The sequence below is a fragment of the Heptranchias perlo genome, chromosome 9, assembly GCF_035084215.1.
Source record: "Heptranchias perlo isolate sHepPer1 chromosome 9, sHepPer1.hap1, whole genome shotgun sequence".
Taxonomy (NCBI): domain Eukaryota; kingdom Metazoa; phylum Chordata; class Chondrichthyes; order Hexanchiformes; family Hexanchidae; genus Heptranchias; species Heptranchias perlo.
This window is the reverse complement of record NC_090333.1, coordinates 64048878-64074569: the sequence shown is the minus strand read 5'-3', so window position 1 is coordinate 64074569 and position 25692 is coordinate 64048878. Positions and strand designations below refer to the sequence as shown.

General features: G+C 40.9%; 1 protein-coding gene and 1 long non-coding RNA gene across 2 annotated transcripts in view; one reads left to right on the top strand and one right to left on the bottom strand.

The window, feature by feature from the left end:
• LOC137325483 (potassium channel subfamily T member 2-like) overlaps window positions 1-25692 on the bottom strand; it is a 576738-nt gene that overhangs the window by 141682 nt on the left and 409364 nt on the right. Inside the window, exon 26 of the mRNA XM_067990641.1 lies at window positions 11261-11389. Coding sequence (XP_067846742.1) covers window positions 11261-11389 — 129 coding nt within the window. The remainder of the gene's footprint in view (window positions 1-11260; window positions 11390-25692) is intronic.
• Window positions 12143-16864, top strand: LOC137325048 (uncharacterized). Its single transcript, XR_010963791.1, has 3 exons — window positions 12143-12358; window positions 13312-13565; window positions 15369-16864. It is a non-coding gene; the product is annotated as an uncharacterized lncRNA (long non-coding RNA).

Sequence of the window (25692 nt, the reverse complement as noted above, 5' to 3'; positions counted from 1 at the left end):
AGTCTATAAAATAATGAGGGGCATAGATAAGGTCGATAGTCAAAATCTTTTCCCAAAGGTAGGGGAGTCTATAACGAGGGGGCACAGATTTAAGGTGAGAGGGGAGAGATACAAAAGGATCCAGAGGGGCAATTTTTTCACTCAAAGGGTGGTGAGTGTCTGGAACGAGCTGCCAGAGGCAGTAGTAGAGGCGGGTACAATTTTGTCTTTTAAAAAGCATTTGGACAGTTACATGGGGAAGATGGGTATCGAGGGATATGGGCCAAGTGCAGGCAATTGGGACTAGCTTAGTGGTATAAACTGGGCGACATGGACATGTTGGGCCGAAGGGCCTGTTTCCATGTTGTAACTTCTATGATTCTATGACTTCTATGATTGCAGACTTGTTCTCTTAACACTCCCCTGGAGTTTTCTATTTAATTTCCATAAAACTTGTTGTTATTTATCCTGGTTTTAAAAAACAAATGTAAGTTGTGTTGACATTCCTTCTCCTAGCACTGGATCTCGCATGATTGGTTGGAGCACATTTTGGATTAAAAATATTCAAAACAATATTTAGAGTGCAATTTACAGTGATGTAGTCTCAGATGTTGATTGATCTGATTCTTTAATTTCCTTTTTATTTTACTGATGCAACATTTAATTGGAGAAGATGGCTGTGTTGTTAATCAAGATTATTAGCAAGCAACTTTAATGGATAATGTCAATTGAACATTGCCCATGAACTGGATTGTAGGAACATTAATACTGGAAGTTTTGCAGCCGGTTATCCATCAAAAACACTCTCAATAATGTTCATGGCTTTACAAAACCACTTCTGAATAATGATTCTTGCCATTTTTTTTAATATTCTATTCATCAGAAAATAGGAGTACTGAAACAGATAAATTAAAAATTTACCCAGTTTATTTCATGAAATGATTTCAGTTCCACTTGAAAGAAGAGCAGAGGCTCGTATCAGGTCACCCTGGTGTAGGTGCTCACATGGATTAGGCAAAAAAGCCACAGACCTGTTCAGACCATAAGGTTGTTTGAAAGAGTTAGGCTGCTCCAAGTATTGTATTAGAATTCCATACAAAGTGAAACGTGAGAATAGACATTGGTATTCCAGTGCTGGTAACTAAATCCACGTGTGTCAAAATTGAAATACATTAGGATCAATAAATTGATCGATATTGTAAATTTAGCTAATTCAATGCAGAAATTGTTAAAAGCCTTATTTCCTAAAATGCTGTATTTTGTTAAAATTTAGAATTCATTTACTTCCCACTACACGCGGAAGACAGTCAGGAATAACCATCCAAATTTCTCTCTACATTAACTCCAACTCAATCAGAATTCCACCTCTGCATCTTATCCCGCACAAAATCAAACCCATCATCCTGATCCTTGTCGACCTTCATTGGTTCTAAAATCCTCATCTTCCATCTTCAAATCTGTCCTCGCTTCTTCCCATCTTCTCGAGTCTCATATCCTTCCTGACAGGCTGTGCTCTTCTGTGTTATCCCCCTCCCTCTGCAGCAAAACTTGATCTATCTTTCCCCTGTACTCTAGAACTCTCTCCCTAAACCCTCCACTTTATTACTTCTCTCCCTTCCTTCAATAGCCTCCTTAAAAATTACCTCAAGTGATTAACATCTTTGGCTGCCTCTCTAAACGAGTTGACATTTCAGGTATCAACCTTTCCTCAGAACTGAGAGAGGAAGGGTTATATCTGAAATGTCAAATTGATTGGTGTTCTTTTGACAGATGCTGTCTGACGTGCTGAGTGTCTCCAATGTTTTCTGTTTTTGTTTTGGAGCCTTGATTAGGTTATTTCTCACCTTCACTCATTTGAGGAAATGTTGGTGCGAGAGTCACATTAATGTTAATCATATTACATTATCAGCAATTGTATGGATCAAAGCCCAGGGCAAAAGGAAAAGATATACAAATAAATTTAGATCTGTAGTGAGTTCCAAGATTATTCGAAGGAAACAAAATGTTGGCAACTTAATTTGAATATTGGCTTCTCTTACTGAACTCCATGAATGCACAATTTTTAAAAAATTCGTTCATGGGATGCGGGCATCGCTGGCGAGGCCAGCATTTATTACCCACCCCTAATTGCCCTTGAGAAGGTGGTGGTGATCCGCCTTCTTGAACCGCTGCAGTCTGTGTGATGAAGGTTCTCCCACAGTGCTGTTAGGTAGGGAGTTCCAGGATTTTGACCCAACGACGATGAAGGAACAGCGATATATTTCCAAGTCGGGATGGTGTGTGACTTGGAGGGGAACATGCAGGCGGTGATGTTCCCATGTGCCTGCTGTCCTTGTTCTTCTAGGTGGTAGAGGTCGCGGGTTTGGGAGGTGCTATCGAAGAAGCCTTGGCGAGTTGCTGCAGTGCATCCTTTGGTTGGTACACACTGCAGCCACAGTGTGTCGGTGGTGAAGGGAGTGAGTGTTTAGGGTGGTGGATGGGGTGCCAATCAAGCGGGCTGCTTTGTCCTGGATGGTGTCGAGCTTCTTGAGTGTTGTTGGAGCTGCACTCATCCAGACAAGGGGAGAGTATTCCATCACACTCCTGACTTGTGCCTTGTAGATGGTGGAAAGGCTTTGGGGAGTCAGGAGGTGAATCACTCGCTGCAGAATACCCAGCCTCTGACCTTCCCTTGTAGCCACAGTATTTATGTGGCTGGTCCAGTTAAGTTTCTGGTCAATGGTGACCCCCAAGGATGTTTCACACCCTGTCAAATGCTGCCTTGATGTCAAGGGCAGTCACTCTCACCTCACCTCTGGAATTCAGCTCTTTTGTCCATGTTTGGACCAAGGCTGTAATGAGGTCTGGAGCCGAGTGGTCCTGGCCGAACCCAAACTGAACATCGGTCAGCAGGTTATTGGTGAGTAAGTGCCGCTTGATAGCACTGTCGACGACACCTTCCATCACTTTGCTGATGATTGAGAGTAGACTGATGGGGCGGTAATTGGCCGGATTGGATTTGTCCTGCTTTTTGTGGACAGGACATACCTGGGCAATTTTCCACATTGTCGGGTAGATGCCAACGTTGTAGCTGTACTGGAACAGTTTGGCTAGAGGTGCAGCTAGTTCTGGAGCACAAGTCTTCAGCACTACAGCCGGGATGTTGTTGGGGCCCATAGCCTTTGTTGTATCCAGTGCATGCAGCCGTTTTTTGATATCACGTGGAGTGAATCGAATTGGCTGAAGACTGGCTTCTGTGATGGTGGGGATACAATACTAACTTTAGATGTGTGACTATATTGATAATGTGTCCAGAATGCATCTTCCATATGGTTTTTATCCATTGATTTTCCAAGCAGTTATATCCATATTTGCCTTTATTCCAATTCTACCGTAAGGCAATATGAAGTCAGAAAGACGAAACATTTAGTAGACATTATCAAGCATTATACATTAAGTTTTAACAGTTTTTGCTATTTTATAGCCCTATTGATGTTAGTTTGGTTTCAAAAATAAATAATTAAATAACAACAGGGTTCCACTGCAACATAATGTAACTTTCCTATAAAGATAAGTTTTAGTGTTCTATGTTTTGTGATAAAATCACTATTTACATTTTAAAAAATCCTTTTTAGTTTGATGAATGAGTTTGGCGGGGGGTGGGGGGGAATTGGTTGTAATACATTATTGATTGTGATGCAACTGTCAACATTCTTAACAAGACAACAGTATGCTCCATGAAATTCCAGGCCTCCTAAGTAAATCAGGATTTCCTCAATCTTCATTGAGCTATTTTGCATAAAATTATGGACTCTAAAGATGGATTCATGAACTTTTTGAGATATATTCTGTTTAAGCATCTCATTTACAAGTTTCAAACTGTGTATTTGTACAATTTTATTCATGTACAGTAAATGATGATGAAATACAGGCATTTGTTAGTTTTTCTAACAATGAAATTATAGCCTTTAGAGACTTGCATAGGGTTTTTCCTGCCATTTATCTCTATACCTGTGGGATTAATTGCAGTTTAACTAAGAAAATCAGTTGATGTTTGTCACTTTTAGATCTTTTTTTCCATAGAAAGGATTTGAAAAATGACTTTTAATGTTGGGTTTTTAGGAAGAGTGCATCCAGATAAATTTTAAAATGGCTCATGGGTAGTTAAGATGTTAATGAGGTAGTTGTGATACTGTTCCCTCATAGACTGTAAAAAAAGGAATTTGTTAGCCTGTATTGGCAATTGGAAAACAGCACATTCCCATTATATTACAAAGTTTTTTATTTTCTTAAATTTCTGCCTGTATGCATGAGGCCTTAAATCATAAGCCCCGAGAATAACATTTTTTTCCAATATCATAGTCCATATTATTGGCAGGATTGACACAAGAAAATGCTGAGACGCTTTTCCGCTTAATGACATTACAGGTCAGCGGATATAATCACTTTTGTCTCATGTGTGGTGAATGGATATCAATTTAAATGCCCAGATAAAATTATCAATATCAACCCCCTTTTTAAAATTTGGAAGAAGATTTGATTTAATAAAAAGATGGGCCCTGCGTTCTACCAGGCTTGCTGCTGATGTGTATCTCACTACTAGTTTCAGATCATGATGTCACGCTTTCTCTCTGATGCGGTTTCCCCTTGTACTGATATTATTTCTCCTTCTCGCTGATCCTGAATTCACATTGTTCCCTTTCTTCCTGCATTCCTCATTCCTCTCATTCTCACTCTTCTTCTTACCTTCATTGATCTTATTACTGTCTACATCAAACTTTAATTGAAATTCACACTCTTTTAGCTGAAACTCTCTTTTGTTCACTTACTCTTTGGCCTCAGGTTGGCACCATTTCTCCTCGATTGCCAATCATGTTATATCAATTTCTGCCTATTTTGATCTGGTCTACATTTTGAGATATTGCAGATTTTGTTTTCATTCACTTTTAAATTTTAAACTTTGAATCATCTTCATCACCATACACAGACATAGTATCCAACTGCTGTTATTAATTGTTACAAATTTGGGTCTGCCATAGGTACCTTCTCGGGTACAGTGGCATCAGTCAGTCCGTTAATGGTTTTAAGTATCTTACTTTTTGTGGGTTCTGACTCATACTTACCTATATTTACTTGTATGATGGCATATCCTAGGGGTGTAACAATAATACCCACTTGTGACCCAAACCAGATATTCATGGTTCTTGCACATGTACTACAATCTCTCCAAAGACGGACTTAGTTAACATTAGGTGAGCTGAGGCTTCATACAAATCATTAAGCTACTTTATTTCATAGTAAGGTGAACATGGCAAGGCAATAGTGTTGATCAGATTCATTTGGAATAAGTTATCTTCACATAATACTACCAAATAAACATCATGCCATGTTTCCCAGCTTTAATGGGTCATTTAACATGACTTAAACAAGAGGTTTTCTGACCATTCTCCAGCACTTCTGACCTCTTTGCCTCAGTTTCCCATTTATCAAACCTGACTGCCTGTTTAAAAAAAAACCTCTCAGCCTCTAAATCATGTCTCTTTGTTTAAAGCCAAAAAGAAGGGATCAAAGACTTTGCAATATTATGATGTGGAGATGCCGGTGATGGACTGGGGTTGACAATTGTAAACAATTTTACAACACCAAGTTATAGTCCAGCAATTTTATTTTAAATTCACAAGCTTTCGGAGATTTTCTCCTTCCTCAGGCAAATGTTTCAAGATCTCCTTGAAGCCTACGCATTTATGCGTAGGCTTCAAGGAGATCTTGAAACATTTGCCTGAGGAAGGAGAAAATCTCCGAAAGCTTGTGAATTTAAAATAAAATTGCTGGACTATAACTTGGTGTTGTAAAATTGTTTACAATTGCAATATTATGGGTGTGAGGTGTTTCCTGATTGCTGAAAGAGGCTATTTAATTGCTTATTTACTGTTTATGACTAACAAATTAATTTGCACCTTAGCTACCTATTGTCTCAGGCTTAAACTGTGAAAATACACTTTTGTTTAAAAGAAATTGAAAATATTTTTTTCTCAAATCCTTTCTATGGAAAATGATTAAAACATTCTGAAATGTGACAATTCTATTTTAGAGTTCCAGCTAAATCTGTGCTTTGTTTAATTTATTGTTCAATAAATGTGTTTTACTTTCTTTTCTTAAACCCAAGAGCTGCTTTCACTTGTCTACAGCAGCTCAGACACACGATTAAGCTTCTTTGTACAGGGTAATAAAGCAGTTATTTGCGTGTGACTGTTTCAAAAAATATATAAATAGTGGTTTGTTTCCCTAATATGCATCTCATTAGATTGCTGAATGACTCTTGTGCAGTCTGGTAAATTAGGTGGAATGCAGTAAGATAGTCACAATTAATAGGGATTTGCTATTGTATCCAATGGAAGTTATACCACTGTTGTCAAAACCCTCTTCATATTTCAATTCATATTGCTAATGATAAAATTATTTATAATTGAAAGAAATATTTATAATATGAAATTGTAAAACAAAAACATTGTAATTTCATACATTTTTTTATGTTAACAAGTACTTTTTTTTAAAAAAGCAATGTTTTACCAAGCATATTGATTGTTTTGCTTCCATGCAAGGGAAAATAAATATTTGACACTGGACAAGGACATGCATACTGAAGGCCAAATTGCTGCCAAGCAAATTGTGTATAAACTGGAAGGTTGCCAAGGAGGATCCTGTTGCAGCACTTGCTGCAGTTAACCAACTCAAACGGTGACATTTTAAAATGTTAAATTAGCTCTTTTTGTTCACAAATGATTGCACAAAATTTATATTGAACAAGTTGGGTAAGCGAGTCAATTAGTGTACCCCTTGTCTGTCTTTCACTATTCTCTCAGTTTCTGTCTGACTTTTGCTCTCCTTGAATATCTATCACTCTCACACTGCCTTGGTGTCTCCAGCACAGTTTCTTGCAGATGTGCTACCGTTAACAACTTTCAGGTAGCCCATATGACATATAACATTAGCAATGTAATAGAAAAATGCTTTTTTGGGCCATCTAGGAACATTACTACAAAGTTCAGTGTGCTGAGGCATGAATATTGGATCATCGGCCTTTACTGTCCAAACATTCACATATTTCTAAGCTTGGCAGTATCATGCTTGATTAATGTGCATCATCTCACTTCTAAGCTGATTGAATTGTTATCCTTTACTGCTCTTCATTAATATCAACAAGCACTATAATTTGCAATTTAATACATTGAGTCCTGGCCAGAACTCAAATAGCCCAAACCAAGGTTGGCAGCCAGGACATAAACATCAAGAGAAAAAGCCAGCTGTGCAAAATTGCATACAAAAGTAAAAGGCAGCCGCTAAATCTGATAGCTGTCAATGTGTCATACTGTGTACATAATATGAAATATATGCACGCAGTACAGCTAATAGATGCCTATAAACTCACACAGACGCACACCTTTTCCCCATATTGCAATTAGGCACAAACACACACTATAAAATGAAAACAGTTCAAACATGAAAAGTAATTACTTGATTTGCATCCAAATTTTAATCAGATCTGCAGTCAATTCACCTCAATATGAAATGTTAGTATAAACACAGAAAGTCCGGAGAACCTATCATGTTAACAAGAACTTGTGTATTCACACAGAAGCGCACATCAAGCGATCATATACAAATGATCCTCGTTTGGAAGAGTCTCGATACAAAGTGGGAGAAATTACTGGAACAGGACTTCCCATGCACAAGAAGTGATACTGAAGGGAAAAGAAAAGCAAAAACCTGCAGATGCTAGATATCGGAAAAGAACAGAAATTGCTGGAAACACTCAGCAAGTCAGGCAGCATCTGTGAAGAGAACAAATGAATGCAGGAGTTAACCTGTCGGGTGTGGTCCCTTTTTGTAAAACTGGAGGATATTACAGATGAACAGCATTTAAAAAGCCAAGTGAATATTGACACTACTGTCAGCCAATGAGTTGGAGGTGAGGTGAGGCGGGACTTCAGAGTCTCCAGACTCAGGATCAAAACTACAGCAAACAGAGTCTCCCGAGTACAGCAGGATTATTTCTCTTCACTCTGAAAATTAAAGTCCTCCTCTCAGTACTGTTTGTTATTCATATGCCAGCCTGGTTTCAGCAGTTTATGTTGCTTAAAGTATTAATGACTGTCCTGTAACCTCATGACTGAAACTACAGTAGAGTCTCCCAAGTACAGCAGGATTATTTCTCCAGCAAAATGCAGTGAGTGGAGGATAGTTACATAATACAAATTATGTGCATAAACTCAGTCCCAGTTAGTTACTGCGTGATTAATGGGGGATTTTCCCAATCATCTCCATTCTGGCTGGAACTTGTGGTGTTACTATATGCAGCCCTTGTATATGTCTTTTATTTCTCTCACTATGCCTACTATTTTCCAATGTTAAAATCACTTCTGCCACTTAACCATCTCCTGTCTTCCACTTAACAGGTCATCCTGTTTCTTTTATCGTGTGCGTGTTTTTTTTTCCGCCTTCCTTTTCTTCTGTTCCTTTTTTAAAGGCTGCATATAGTGCCAAAGTGGAAAACAGGAGATGGTTAAGTGGCAGAAATGATATTAGCATAGGAAAATAGGAGGCATAGTGAGAAAAATCAAAGAAATGAAAGACATAGAGAATGTGTGAATAGCAGACAGAGGTGGAGGATGAGGCAAGTGGAGCTGAAAGCACAAAAACTGTTCTTGTTTAAGAAGTGACACAGATATTCTAGATAGAACTACATCACCAAGATTTCTTATTTTCAGTTTTCAATCTGCTTTAGGCTCTTGTGTTGCTGTGAAGTAGATTCCATAGTGCATTAAAGTAGCAGGGACTGCGTGTTTCAAAGCCCCTTTGCAATTCTCAGGTGGCAGTAGAACTTTGGTTTCCAGAGTTTGAATGTACAGTAGGACATGGAATGAACACACTGTCATGACATCAGAATGTGATCTCATAATATAAGAAGCACTGCCCAGCAAGTTATAGATTTTTGTATCTATAAATCCATATGTCAGTAAGTTTCTTCCTTAAAAGTATTCACTTTAACTTTCTATTCTTGCATTTGTAATGAACTGCCAATTGTGTGTGTTCACATGCAGATGCCCATAGCATGTGCATTACCTGGAGCCCAGAATCAACTTTGAAATGCAGGAAAAATTCAACAAATCTGAGCAGCCGTATAACTCTGGTCTATGCTGTCAACAACAACAACTTGCATTTATATCGTGCCTTTAATGTAGTAAAACATCCCAAGGCGTTTCACCGGAACGTTATCAAACAAAATCTCACACCAAGCCACATAAAGGAGATACTAGGACAGGTGACCAAAAGCTTTGTCAAAGAGGTAGGTTTTAAGGAGAGTCTTAAAAGAGGAGAGAGAGATACAGAGACTGAGAAGTCTAGGGAGAGAATTCCAGAGCTTAGGGCCTAGGCAGCTGAAGGCATGGCCGCCAATGGTGGAGCGATTAAAATCGAGGATATGAAAGAGGCCTGAATTGGAGGAGCGCAAAGATCTCAGAGTTTGTAGAGCTGGAAGAGGTTAGAAGTAGGGAGGGGTGAGGCCATGGAGGGATTTGAAAACAAGGATGAGAATTTTAAAATCGAGGCAATGCCAGACCGGGAGCCAATGTAGATCAGTGAGTACAGGGGTGATGGGTGAAAGTGACTTGGTGCGAGTTAGGATACAGGTAGCATAGTTTTGGATAAGTTCAAGTTTATGGAAGGTGGAAGATGGGAGGCCGGCCAGAAGAGCATTGGAATAGTCAAGTCTAGAGGTAACAAAGGCATGGACGAGGGATTCAGCAGATGACCTGAGGCAGGGATGGTGATGTTATGGAGGTGGAAGCAAGCGGTCTTGGTGATGGATATGTGGTCAGAAGCTCATCAAGGTCAAATAGGACACCAAGGTGGTGAACGGTCTGGCTCAGCCTCAGACAGTGGCCGGGGGGAGGGATGGAGTTGGTGGCTCGAGAATGGAGTTTGTGCCGGGGACCAAAGACAATGGCTTCGGTCTTCCTGATATCTAGTTGGAGAAAATTTCTGCTCATCCAGCAATGGATGTTGGACAAGCAGCGTGACTGTAGCTTCAAACTTTCTGTTTGTGTGGTGTTTTGCTGCAGGGCATCAGCCTTCTGCAGCCTAGCATTGAGCACAGCCGGGACCTCACACCAGGACTCGTCACCGTCTCTTGCAGGTTTGATCGAAGCTCAACCTGGTGCCATTCAGATTCTAGGTTACACAGTCGCCACCGCCTTTGAAAGACTGGGGGATCACCTGGATAGGGACCGCAATTGCGTTGTTGATCTCCTGCAGCCTACTCCCCAGCAGATCGGTGGAAGTGATGAGCCACATGTTGCTATCTCTCAGAATGACAGTACATCTGCTCTCTTGCCACCCCTCTCAACCAAGGCCTGAAAGCCAACTGTGCCAGATTGCCCCCTGTGCCCCAGAGATTAAATAGCTGACCAATCTTCACCATCCTAGCTCACAGATGAAGAATGGCTACTTTGATGAGGTGCTGGACAGCCCCTATCTCCAGTGTGTGCCTGAGTGGTGCATGTTCATTCATTTTAAAATCCAGCCCGTATGGGCATGTACAAGGAATGCACTCTCATCTGCTCATTTTGTTATACCTTTTCTTCTGACCATTGAATAGCTTTGTGTCCAACAATTATCAATCCTGGTTAATGCCTGATGAAAAAACAGTTATCTAATTGAATTTCTTTTTACTGCTGTTAAGATGCTAATAAAAACATCAAGACATTACTGTGCATGCCTCGGCCCCAGGATATATATATTTTTTTAAGATGAGCTGAAGTAAAATATTAATCCTGATGATATATCTTCTGTGAAACGCAAATTCCACCTGGATTTTTCTATAATCTAATTTCAACAGTAAATAAAATGGATTCTACCATTTAGACCCAATGATTCACCTTTCAAATGGATTAAAACAGATGTTATTGTTTAGTACAGAAACACACAGAATGCTGCCTTTATTTTATAGTTTCTTTTAACTTCAGAAATGTTGTTCAGTTATCTCAATAAGTATGCTGCCAGAGATTGCTGAGTTATCACTGCAACGATATTCAAGGTTTAAAAATAACAAAATAATATATAATTGCAATCTATTCCTGTTAATTCAAGTTCTTTTGCTGGAAATAAAATAAAATAATTCAGCAGTTTGAATTAAACAATTTTAATAAAACAGACTTTTTTGCACACTTTCAATTTGTAGTAACAGATAATTTGAATTAAGAGTTGACTGTACAAATTAATAGATGCACAGCTGAAGCCATACCTCTGATGTTGTGAGTTTTTGTGATTCTGTCCGATAAATACCAATGGGAATGTCTCCTGATGAGGAGCAAAGCTTCTGATAAAGCCGCCCATATGTCCTGATCCATAGATCATCCTCTATGATTTTCATCTGTAATAGAACAAGAGATGAGACTGTTCAGAAACATGATCTTGACATTAGCCTGCAGACTTTTCTGCACTTGTCTAGATGCATTGTTTCTACAGAGTCTAATTAGATATAATGATGGTTTAAGCAGAATCAGAACTAGGGTAAAGGTAGATTAGTGAATAATCATCACTAGGTTACTACATTGCTTAGGTACTTAAATCTGATGATACCTTTTACTTCTGCACAATCACAAGATTGTTTTCTTTGCAAATTACAATTAAACAAACATTGAGGTTTTCTTCCACAATATACCAAAATTTGACCATTCTTAAAACAGCTGCCGACCCGGACTCTTTTTAGAGGATAACTTGGGTTTAGTGGCATCACTTGGATGAATAATTTACAAATATACAATGCTGGAAGGCTTAGCACAATTTTCAATTGATCAACTGTGATTCTCTTCAATCAAACTTTTAATAGTATTATAGTGTAGCCACACAGGAGCTGGACCGAGGGCACACTATTGCATTATTGCAGCTCCAGCCCTGGAGTTCTCTCTTCATTCTTTGAAGATTCAGACCGCAGTAATTCAATAATAAAGATGGAAAAAATGAGCCATTTACTGTAATTCATATTTCAGACAGACTGACAGATCATCAACCAGATAACTATGATTAGTAGCCCGGCTGTTAACTGAAAAGCGGAACAGATATGTCAAGTCATCTCAATCAGCATATTAGCTTGGCGACACTATTTTTCCTATTAAGGCAGTTCACAGCTTCACCCTGGCAGGCCTTCGCTTTGACGTAGGGAGCTACGATAACTTATTTGTTCCAGTTTTTTTATTCTGCACAGCACATAAAATAAAACAGTTTGATCAGGCTGCTGTGTATTAATTGTTGCCAGCTTCAAAACTTAAACTTTACACCGTTCTAGAAGAGGAAACAGGCGACTGTTGCTGTGGGTCTCAGCACCAGCAGTGCTTTGCGGGTAAATTAATAATTTGTTTTCTGCTGCCATTCAGTCTTTTCCTACCACAATTGTGTAGTCCACACTTGGACAAAGGAACCTTGATGTTTAATACCAGTTAAATGACTCAGCAGCTGCTTGAGAAACACTGAAGAAACATTCGGGGGATTCTGCAATCCGGCACTACCAATGGAGAGCAGCGCTCACAGGGAGAGCATCTCAGGAAATTGTAGGCAAGACAGCTCACAAATGTGTCTGCACATTTCAGGATTTATCTTATGCATCGCCTTTTTGGGAAGTTTTGCGCGGGGCATGACGGAGTGAATGGTGTGCAAATGTCCAGTTTGGATGGATTCACTTTTTGAATGAATTGGTTTAAGTCAGTTGGGTTGGGCAGAATAAAACCTAATTTTAACACGGGGCGGGAATCGGGGGCTAAAGTGGGCGGCAAAGCGTCTCTGGAGCTTGAGGCCAGTGAGATTTTAACTCCCGAGCCTAATTAGCATTTCTTCACATTGACTCCTGCCGGCAATGACGTCACTGCCAGTGGGTGGGAGTCAAAATGTGTGTCTGGGGAGGGTGGTGGATCAGGCTATCACTGGGGATCACTGAAAAGTGAGTAAGGAACGATGGGGGGGGATCGGGAAAGTTTGAGACCATGTGGCCCTTAGTCAGGCCCGAGGTTAAAATGGTGTGTGTCCCAATAATTTCATTGGGAAGTGTCTTTGCCATTTACTTTAGGCTCCCGTTGCTCTGGGCCAGGCAGCCTTCCTGTGCTTGAGTTCAGTCTCGTTAAAATGGCCAGGAACATAAGGGGAACGCGGCTTGAACACCCCGCCATCTTAACCCTCCCAGCCCTCACCGTTCCCACTGGGCGGGAAGAATTAAAATTCCCCATAAGTGTCTGTTTTGTGATCAGCAGTGATACTCTATAATAACTTGCTTAGTTGAGATTTCTTTTTCTCTCATTTCAGCTGATTTGGAAGAAAAACGTAGTCAAACCATTTCCTCATCTTTTGTAGGGGAAGATGACCTTAGGCAAAAGCCAGAGAGATCGCACAAGAATTTACTCTGAACTACAGAGTTACTTGAAATCTTGCTTGGCAGCTGCAAACTCAGCTCAAATTCAGACACTTTTAATTAACTACAGCAACATTAAGTATCGAAGAATCTCCTGTCAGAAGAGGTAGCATGGAAAAATGCACCATGGAGAAAGAAACAAGGCAAGGTAACCCTAAATAGTTCATTTTGGACATTATAAACATAAATTTTAAAATGTTTTGGCAAGATGGTATGTGAACTGAAAAATTGATGTGATATGCAGACCCTCCACTGATCATATACTGTATAGTAAAATGGTTGACACAAGAGCTTTAACTGTTAAGCTAAAGATCTTGCCGTTTAACGCATAGAGTAAAACAGGGGATATCTTTGTTGCAGAAAAGGATACTGATGACAGGTTTCGTAAGTAATACACTTCTAAAGGAACCAGATGGCCTTTAATAGCTCACACACTAAAGGCGATTCTGTAATGGATTCTCTAGTACATGAAAAATCCACTATGACTTATTTATTTGACAGTTTATTAATATCTTACTGAAATAGACTATTGCGGAAATGTGGCAAGAACAAAACCATAAATAATTAAACCCTGTGTAGCAAAATGGATATCTGTCCACAGTTTCTATCTTATTTCAAACTAAAGCTGCTGTCATGTGTTTTGTTGCTGCAGCTCTAAGAACAACTGAGGACTTGTTCAGAATTGAGGTGGCTGAGTGCAGTGTCCCAATATAATTGTAGCAATGATGAGGACTCTTGTACAAGACATGTATTTTATCAATTATATCCCCTACAAATAAACTTGAAAAAATGCTTTTTTTTGAGTCTATAAAGTACAATTATATCCAGAATATTTTAGCTAAAAAATTATATGCCCCAGCAATCATGTCAGCTTGGCGCAGTTGGTAAGATTTCTAACTGAGAATCTGAAGGTTGTGTGTTCAAGCCGCACACCAGAACTTAAGCACTCAACTTAGTCTTTACCACAACAATGAAGGAGTGCTGATTCTCTACTGTGGAACTGAAGGAGCGCTGATTTAGAACTGGAGCGCTGATTTAGAACTGAAGGAGCGCTGATTTAGAACTGGAGTGCTGATTTCGAACTGGAGTGCTGATTTCGAACTGAAGGAGCACTGATTTAGAACTGGAGTGCTGATTTCGAACTGGAGTGCTGATTTCGAACTGAAGGAGCGCTGATTTCGAACTGAAGGAGCGCTGATTTCGAACTGGAGGAGCGCTGATTTCGAACTGGAGGAGCGCTGATTTCGAACTGGAGGAGCGCTGATTTCGAACTGGAGGAGCGCTGATTTCGAACTGGAGGAGCGCTGATTTCGAACTGGAGGAGCGCTGATTTCGAACTGGAGGAGCGCTGATTTCGAACTGGAGGAGCGCTGATTTCGAACTGGAGGAGCGCTGATTTCGAACTGGAGGAGCGCTGATTTCGAACTGGAGGAGCGCTGATTTCGAACTGAAGGAGTGCTGATTCTCTACTGTGATACAGAAGGAGAGCTGAACAATATGACGGCTTACAATTGGGGAACTGTTGTAAACAGTTTTTGGTTATTTTAGCTAGTAGATATCGGCTCTTCAATGGCTCAGGGAGTTTTAACAAGTGAGAAGCTAAACCATACAGACCCAGAGAGGTCTCGGGTTTGATCCCTGGTCCGAGCTGAACTGGCTGATTTCAGTCAGGGCAGTAGTTGAGTGCTACAATTTAACTCTGCACCCATAGTTACAGAGAGATAATTGGCCAGAGTTCCTGACTATTATCTAATGACTCGTGCTAGAAGTATTCATATGAATTCTGTGTAAGGATAGGATTAGGCCCCAGCTGTAATTCAATAGCCTGTTGACAATCACTGTCGGGGTTCACATATGGTCTTATGAGATAGAAACAGCCAATTCAAAAAATAAATCTTTGTTTTTCTCCTTCGCATGCTGCCCTAAATAACATTCTCTCTTCCTGTTCCAGACCGATCACAAACCTGGGTCTCTATTCCGCCAGCACTGTCACAGCTGAAAATGTTCTCCTCCTGGTTGTGGACGTCTCTGCTTTGAGCCATTATTATCCCCCATTACCATAATCATTACATTTGGGCTCTGCCATAATCACAACTCCCAACTTATCACAATTATTTCTTCCAGTTCACCGCCACAACTTCCTGACAACCACATGGAGCTCCACCTGCTTTCGGCATAGGATACTCATGCCTTCTTTCATCATTACCAACTGGGAACATCATATCAAATGCACACTGTACCATTTTTCTCTGTCACCATGTCCCAGTGAGTGTTCTATATCTCAGTGTACAAAATTTACAAAAAAATTTAAAATAATTTATCTTAAACAATTTCTTCAAATTTACATTTGTTGTATCAGCATCATGTTGTATTTTATCTCATATTCCTTGATTAATTTTTGAAACTGACTTTCATAACTCATTCATTAATAAATGGTTTTGGAGTTTATTGTGGGGAAGAAGAGAGATGTCCTGTTTGCTATTTGTAGTGAAATCAAAAACACATCTTTTATATAGGCTTTTGCAACTTTGATACACATAGAAAACAGAAAACCTTCCCCCTAAGTTATGAGCTTCTCTCATGGAGTAACAGTTATTTTCAAAAGGATTCCTCAACATATATAATCACAAAGAAATGTTACAATAATCCTTTCTTTTTACAAATGCAAACATTCAATTACAAAATGACATGCTGAGTGGTGGATTTAACAGATATTACTTGACTCAGCATATGATAAGGGCAGAAATTGGTCTCGGCTGGTGGCGCACAACGGGCGGTATTGCATTGGCCACCTGCTGCACGCCTAGCCTGCTATTTAGCTCTACTGAAGTCAAAGGACATGAAAAACGGGCAGGGCATATAACGTGCGTGGCATATAACGTGCGCTGATGCGATACCCTCCGTTTTACGCCACTACCTGAGACGAATTTCTACCCCACAATTTAGGGACAGCAGGAGAAAGGTTCAGCAGCAGAAAGGTTCAGTACGGTCGACTGATGTATGTGAGGATGTCAAAAAATAGAAAGTACATTTGCAAACTGAAATAATGTTGTCTGGATAGTTTGCTATTTAATACATTTAAAGAGTTGTAATATATGGAGCTAGTAGTATTAATATCTATTCTTGTGGGACATGAGTTAAGCTCCATTTTCTTACAAAGAATAATTACTCAGCCAGTAAGTGCCATTCATATTGATTTCACTCTACATTGTATAACTTTATCAAGTACTATCACATTAAAATAATGGACAAACTAATCAATGTAGTAAACTGGCAGCATACAGATTTGCATTCAGTTTTAATAGTGGCACGCTCATCTTAGGCCAGTGTGGTGTCCAATAACGAATGTAGTCTTCTAAGATTAAACACAATGTTATAAATTTATAATAAATATTTGAATGCTATAGAAAAAGCAGCCAAGCATTCAGCATTGTAAATGAACAGCATTGTGAATGCATTTTCCGGGTGCCATTCTTGTACAAGTTGAACAAATTAAAGCTATACTGTCTGTTGATGTAGTTATAGGGGTTGATAATCTCCCAAAGATTGGGCACAAAGGAGTAAGAGCTACAGTATTACCAAGGTGCCTAGCACGCTGCAATGCATGTGCCCAGTGCAAAGAGGGATGGATGCATGTGTGCAAGTTGTGCGCAAGGGTCATTAGGCCCCAACTTCTATTCAAATTCACTCCACAATGTGCCTGAAACACCTGAGCAGCATTCCATTTGCATAGTACCCATTTGGAATGGGAACTGAATGCAAGGCTACCATAAAGATCCCATGGCATCCATGTTGAGTGCTCCCCAGAAACCATTGCTCATGGTTCCCTTGCTCCCCCGCCCCTCTCTGCCATGCCGGATAATTATCCAGTACAGGTGGCCAGCCAGCAGGACTTTAGTGGAGACAATGTGGCCTAAGTCATGTGTAATTTCAAATAATTCGGCTGCTGTTCTCCAAATAAGCATACTGTTTAACTGCTTCTTTCAGTTATTCCCATATGCTTTGTCCACTTGATTATAAGTGATGTGTAGATGTAGCATGTTGAATGAGTGTGAATGGATTTTCTTTACTTAGGCCATGTACTCTCCAATATCACACTTATCTGCCTGTACCTTGATAACAACCTTAATACGCATCCAAGAATTTAATTATTATCAATGGAGAATTGCAAATGTTACACCCTTGTTCAAAAAAGGGTGTAGGGATAAACCCAGCAACTACAGGCCAGTCAGTTTAACCTCAGTGGTGGGGAAACTTTTAGAAACGATAATCTGGGACAGAATTAACAGTCACTTGGATGAGTGTGGATTGATTAAGGAAAGCCAGCACGGATTTGTTAAAGGCAAATCGTGTTTAACTAACCTGATAGAGTTTTTTGATGAGGTAACACAGAGGGTAGATGAGGGCAATGCAGTTGATGTAGAGTATATAGACTTTCATAAGGCGTTTGATAAAGTGCTGCACGGTAGGCTTATCATCAAGATTGCGGCCCATGGAATAAAGGGGGCAGTAGCAACATGGATACAGAATTGGCTAAGGGGCAGGAGACAGACAGTAGTGGTGAACGGTTGTTTTTCGGACCGGAGGGAGGTATACAGCGGTGTTCCCCAGGGGTCGGTGCTGGGACCACTGCTTTTCTTGATATATATTAATGACTTGGACTTGGGTGTACAAGGCACAATTTCAAAATTTGCAGATGACACAAAACTTAGAAGGGTAGTAAACAGTGAGGAGGATAGTGATAGACTTCAAGAGGATATAGACAGGCTGGTGGCATGGGCAGACACGTGGCAGATGAAAGTTAACACAGAAAATTGCGAAGTGATACATTTTGGTAGGAAGAACAAGGAAAGGCAATATAAACTAGAGGGCACAACTCTAAAGGGGGTACAGGAACAGAGAGATCTGGGGGTATATGTGCACAAATCGTTGAAGGTGGCAGGGCAGGTTGAGAAAGAGGTTAAAACAGCATTCGGGATCCTGGGCGTTATAAATAGAGGCATAGAATACAAAAGTATGGAAGTCAGGATGAACCTTGATAAAACACTGGTTCGGCCACAACTGGAGTATTGTGTCCAGTTCTGCGCACCGCACTTCAGGAAAGATGTGAAAGCCTTAGGGAGGGTGCAGAAGAGATTTACTAGAATGATTCCAGTGATGAGAGGCTTTAGTTACGTAGATAGACTGGAGAAGCTGGGGCTGTTCTCCTTGGAACAGAGAAGGTTGCAAGGAGATTTGATAGAGGTATTCAAAATCATGAAGGGTCTATGCAGAGTAGATGGAGAGAAACTGTTCCAATTGGCGGAAGGGTCAAGAACCAAAGGACATAGATTTAAGGTTATTGGCAAAAGAATCAAAGGTGACATGAGAAAAAACTTTTTTACACAGTGAGTGGTTAGGATCTGGAATGCACTGCCCAAGGGGGTGGTGGAGGCAGATTCAATCATGGCCTTCAAAAAGGAACTGGACAAGTACTTGAAAGGAAAACATTTGCAGGGGTATGGGGATAGGGCGGGGGAGTGAGACTAGCTGGATTGCTCTTGCATAGAGCTGGCGGGGGACTCAATGGGCCGAATGGCCTCCTTCCGTGCTGTAACCTTTCTATGATTCTATTCTACGCAGTTGAGGCATATTGATTCTATTTCATGCTTAGGATATTAGCTCATTATTTCTGTATCACATTAGAAAATATATTACTGATTTTAAATTCTCTTAACACATCATCCAAAATATAACAAGTAGAATACTAAAAATGAAAAAAAAAGTTTTGTCTATGATCAGTAGTTTTGCACTAAAGTAAATGTCACACTAGAGCTGCACTGTTTATATACAAATGTTCTCTTTCTTACGTTGCTTTTAAAATATTAGCTGTTCCTCAATGAGATTACTGACCCGCAATTGCTTTTAGTATCCATTATTTTTTTTAAAATCACAAATACTGCCACTAAGCTTAAAAACCTCTGAGCTCCTTCCCCATCAACCTACAAGTAGAGTGGTTCTCCTGGGGTACTGGTTAGTCAGAGAGTATGAGCCAGACAGTTAGTTAGAAAGTATGAGAACAAACAATGGGCCAGAAATCGCTCCCGGAATAACAGAGGAGCTCAACAGCCCTCTCCGTTGTTAGTGATGAATTGAGGGAGCAAGTTCCCGTGTTTGCACATGCGCAGTAAAACGCAGAAATCATGAACTTGCTCCTGATGGTTTGCCAGTGGTATGACAGCTTCGAATTAAAGGGCCATCACACGCTGCAATCAGAGAAATCACTGAAAAAGAGCAAACTTGCTTATCTGCCCAGCTGGTAAGTGACTAATTACGCCACCGAACAGATATGCTTAAAAATACCAGATCTAAACTAAGTTTCAACTAAGTCTTAATGACTGCCAAACAACTAAAAATTAGCTTTTAAAAAGGTGGAGTCTCATATTACTCCTTATTTTAATAGTTTTTGGTCATTATAAAAAATGTAAATTAAAAAATGAAAACTATTATTTTCTAACTTTTCCCTTCGGTCTAAAATTCAATTCAATTATTTGTTTGGCTTTTTATAATTTAAAAAAAATATAGAATGACATCTAGAATACTGCCTTTAAATGAATGAAGTCTGCTTGCCTGCTTGAGCAATGCAGCCAGAATCTGTGGGCGTGACTTCTCTTCCTGACAGATTTTGTGGGCGTGTCTTCTCCTCACAGACGTTTCCAGCCGCACGACAACTCACGCTGCTCAGAGGATGGGTTGATGGCACACATTGTGTTTAAAGTTCAAATTCAAGCAATTCAACGCCACAGAGCCCGCAGTAAGTATTTTCAATAATTAAATTCGCAGGAACTGCGACGAGCGTTGCTGGCCCAATGTATTATTATATAATAGAAGAAACTAACTCACCTCCATGTGTGCTTGGGATATGTTGTGCAGAACTGCTAGAAATCAATAAAAATAACACCCACACACACAAAAGAAATCTAGACAATCCTCCTGTATATGGACCTCATTTATCCACTTGAATTATATGACTGAGCACAAGAAGTGTTTTTCTCTCCTTTGAAAAGATTCCTGGACCTGCTTGCAAAAGCAACAGCAAAAAATAAAACAAATGAGAAACACCGAACTAAAATAATTTTCTCACTAAAAATAAAAACGTGACATTTTATTTTGGTGCTGCAACTGTAGCTTTAATCGAAGAAAACGTGAAAATGTTGAATAGTGGGCTAACCATGAGGATATAATGTTGTGTACCTCCAAGAGCAGTATCATGGCTTTGCAAAGTTCCTGAGGGGATCTCAAAAGTATTGATTGGTTGCTGATTCATTGGGCTATAAATTGGGCCGTGTAGCATCCGTTTTTTTTTTAAGCGCTACGCGGCCTCTTAAGGTCCCAAGATGGCGTCCGGAATGCATGCGCACGCTTCTAGCGGACGCCATGTAACGTAAGGAGAATATTTGTTAGATCAGTGTGCAACGCTGATTTAAAGGGATAGGTACTATTTTGGCACTCAACGCACCAGCCAGCACACTGTCTTAACCACAAGCAGCTGAACATATCGTAGACGGCCTGGAGGACCCCCCCACCAGCACTATTTAAAGGGACCATGCAGAATTTACAGGTTAGTTGCTGGATTATTGCTTCTGGCTGCTGATGCATTTGAAACTGTTTTTGGAGGTCTCCTATACTTGAATACTAGGACTAGGGGACACAGCCTAACATTTAGAGTCAGGACTTGCAGGAGTGAAGTTAGGGAACGCTTCTACACGCAAAGGGTGGGAGAAGTTTGGAACGCTCTTCCGCAAACAGCAGTTGATGCTAGCTCAAATGTGAATTTTAAATCTGAGATTGATAGACGTTTGTTAACCAAGAGTATTAAGGTATATGGGGCATACGGCGGGTATATGGAGTTAGGTCACAGATCAACATTATCTCATTGAAAACAGACTCGAGTGGCTAAATGCCACTGCCACTTGTTGCCTCCTATTGCGCGCCAGTTCCTCCTGCAAGAAAGCGGGACGTGTGTCGGTAAGTGTCCTGCAGGATGTTTGGGTGATGTGCCTGTCATGGTTGGATAGCTGCCAGCATGGGTGACCTGAGTTGTGGGTGTGCGGCTTGAAACAGTGGTAATGTGTCAGGGTGAAATGAAGCATCTGATTTGAAGTGTTGAGTACTGATTGAAAGAGTTTGTTGGTAGGTGGGTGATGGGTGGTGTAGTGCATTGAGCAATGGATGCGGCTAGTGGTGCAGTTGGTAGGAGATGCCACTTGACAGTTGACCTCACTCACCTTGACCACTCGTGTCAAAGCATTGAATTTCTTCCTGAATTGTATCCATGCTCGTGGTGTTATGTGCCTGGCATTGACTTCATCCCCTACTGCCTCGAGAGCATGTCTGGAGGGCCTCTTGCCCCCCCCCACCCCCATGGATATAGGATGCCCTTCCTTCTATCCACCTCTTGCACCAAGGCCTCTAGTGCATCATCAGAGAACCTTGGTGCACGCACTCTCGCAGGCCTGGTACAAACTCAGATCGGCAAATTGGTGAAGTCTGGCGTGCAGATTGGAGGATGTGGGATTTAATAGTGCGCAACTTTTATTCAATGTTTTAACATATCACAAGTTTGTAAACATAGGGACGGGACCTGCTTCTGTGTTTTAGGTGTGCAATGTCTGATCTCCGTTCAAACTCTGTGTGGACCTGTATGTTATTTTTCGCAGAGGTTCAGGCTGCCTTTAAGAGGTACGAGTCACTCACATGACATCTAGGCTCCCCTGCTGGTGAGATGTCACTGAACAATGCAGCTAGGCCTGGCTGCTTGCGCTGGAAGCAGGTAAGTGAGCAGGCAGCATGAATTTCACATGCTACCTCCATCTGAATGACTGGGCACGGGCTAATCGCGCACCGCAACCCCCGTGCCCAGTTTCGGGGGTTATCGAATTTAACCCCCTTTCAGACCTTGAATCAGCCACTGGGAGGTGGTAGTCAGATGTAGAAATGTAAATGCTGGGAGCAGGCTCAGGGAAGCTGGGTTCCCAGAACAGCAACAATATAAAATGTTATCAGGTAATAAGGACATGTATATTGTTGTATGGTTATTTCCACATATTTAACCATGCTGGTTTACTCCTTATCTTTGGAGATCTGAAGTAACAGTCCCGATATAAAGTTTCAAAAAAAATGCAGGACTCCTTATTCCATGTGGTAGACTACAATTTTCAGCTGCCACCATATGGCTAAGTTTCTTGCTCACGTGCAAAGGAATAGGAACTTAACGGTCCTGTCTACAATGCATTCAGGAGAAATAGGGAAGAAAAAAAAGGAGGGGAGTGGCAGTATTGATCATAGATACTGTTACTACCTTGGAAAGGGATGATATGCTTGAGGGTTCAAAGACAGAATCTGTTTGGTTAGAGTTAAGGAGCAGAAGAGGAGTGGTTACGTTGCTGGGTGTACACTATAGACCAACAAATAGTGGGGAGGAAATGGAGGAGCAAATTTGTAGGCAAATTTCAGAAAGATGTAAAAAAATCGAGTAGTAATGATGGGGGAACAATTATCCTAATATAGACTGGGGGATAAAAACAGTTTAAGGAACAAGGAGGGGGAGAAAGGTGGACAGGAGAACTTTTTTTGATCAGTATGATTCCAGCCCAATGAGGAAGGAAGCAGTGCTGGATCTAGTTCTGGAGATTGAAATGGGGCAAGTGGTGCATGCTTCAGTGGGTGAGCATTTGGGAAACAGTGATCACAATGTAGCAATTTGGATAAAGATAAGCAGAGTGTGAGAGGAAGGGACAGAGAGATTAACGTTAATAGTACATCAGTGAATAAGGTCAAACCAGGGAAAAATAGTAAAAAGTAAAAATTAAAGGCGCTTTATCTGAATGCACGAAGCATTCATAACAAGAGAAGGTGAATTATTGGCACAAAATAGAAGTAAATGGGTTTGATCTAATAGCCATTACTGAGATGTGGTTGCAAGGTGACCAAGGTTGGGAACTAAATATCCCAGGATACTTGACTTTTCAAAAAGACAGACAAAATGGAAAAGGAGGGGGGGGGGGGTGGGGGTGGTGGTGGAGACCCGATAATAAAGGATGACGTAAAGACAGTAGTGAGAAAGGATCTTGGCCCGGAAGATCAGGAAGTAGAATTAGTATGGATGGAAATAATGAAATAACAAGGGGCAGAAAACACTGGTGGGAGTACTTCATAGGCCCTCTAACAGTTGTTATACTGTTGGACAGAGTATAAATCAAGAAATAATAGGAACTTGTAACAAAGGTAATGTAATAATCATGGGGAACTTTAATCTTCCTATAGACTGGGCAAATCAAATTGGCAAATGTAGTTTGGAGGATGAGTTCATGGAATGCATTTGAGACAGTTTCCTAGAACAATACATCGTGGAACCAACCAGGGAAACTGGCTATTTTAGATCTTGTCTTGTATAATGAGACAGGGTTAATTAGTAATATCACTGTAAGGGATCCTCTGGGGAAGAGTGATCATATTATGATAGAATTTCACATCGAGTCGGAGAGTGACGTACTTAAGTCTTAAACTTAAACAAAGCCAATTACATAGGTATGAGGAGCAAGTTGGTTAAGGTTGATTGGAAAATTAGATTAAAAGATATGACGCAATGGTGAACATTTAAAGAAATAATTCATAATTCTCAACTAATATACATTCCATTGAGAAATAAAAACTCCATGAGAAAAGTGAGCCATCCATGGCTAACTATAGAAGTTAAGGATAGTATTACATTAAAAGAGGCTTATAATGTCACCAAGAAGAGCCTGATATAAAAACAGAAAATATTGGAGAAGTTCAGCAAGTCAGGCAGCATCTGTGGAGAAAGAAACAAAATTAACGTATCAGGTCGAAGACCTTGTGTCAGAACTGAAAGGTGTTGAGAGTTTTAAAATTTTTGACCAAGTACAGAGCCAGGGAAAGGGGGTTGGGGGTTGAGGGGGGGTGGTGGAGAGAACAAAAGGGAAGGTCTGTGATAGGATAGAGGGCACGAGTGATTAAATGACAAAAGGGATGATGGTGTAAGGCAGGGAAGGTGGAACTGGGACAGGTTAAGAAACAAAAGATTGATCAGGAGCAGCTGTAAATGACAGCAGCAGAACCATTACCAACACTAGCTGACCGAAAAAATGGGAGTAGTGGTTATGGTCTGAAGTTATTGAAATCAGTGTTGAGTCCAGAAGGTTGTAAAGTGCCTAAACGAAAGATGAGGTGCTGTACCTCGAGCTTACGTTGAGCTTCATTGGAACGGTGTAAGAGGCCGAGGACAGAGAGGTCAGAGTGGGAGTGGGAAGGGGAATTAAAATGGCTAGCGATTGGCAGGTCAGGGTCACGCTTGCAGACTGAGCAGAGTTGTTCAGCAAAGCGATCACCCAGTCTGCGTTTGGTCTCCCCATTGTAGAGGAGATCACATTGTGAGCAGTGAATACAGTATACTAAATTGAAAGAAATACAAGTAAACCACTGTTTCACCTGGAAGGAATGTTTGGGGCCCCGGATGGTGGGAAGGGAGGAGGTGAAGGGGCAGGTGTTGCATTTCCTGCGCTCGCATGGGAAGGTGCCGTGGGGAGGAGAGTGGGTGTTGGAAGAGTGGACTAGGGTATCGTGGAGGGAGCGGTCCCTTCGGAAAGCTGAGAGGGGAGGGGAAGATGTGATTTTTGATGGGATCGCGCTGGAGGTGGCGGAAGTGGGAGGATGATACGTTGAATGTGGAGGCTGTTGGGGTGGAAGGTGAGGACAAGGGGGACCCTATCACGATTCTGGGACGAAAGGGAGGGGTGAGGGCAGAAGTGCAGGAAATAGGACGGACACGGTCGAGGGCCCTGTCAACTACAGTGGAGGGGAATCCTCGGTTGAGGAAAAAGAAAGGCATATCGGAAGCACTGGTGCGGGAGGTAGTATCGTCAGAACAGATGCAACGGAGGTGGAGAAACTGGGGGAAGGGAATAGAGTCCTTACAGGAAGCAGGGTGGGAGGAAGTGTAATCAAGGCAGCTGTTCTTTCCTCCCCTCCCCCCTTTCCCTGGCTCTGTACTTGCTCAAAAACTTTAACTCTTTCAACATCTTTCAGTTCTAACGAAAGGTCTTCGACCTGAAACGTTAACTCTGTTTCTTTCTTCACAGATGCTGCCTCACTTGCTGAGCTGTTTCAGCATTTTCTGTTTTTATTTCAGATCTGCAGTATTTTGCTTTTGACTTAGTAAGCCTGAGGATTGGGAGAATTTTAGAAACCAGCAAAGCATGACCAAAAAATTGATA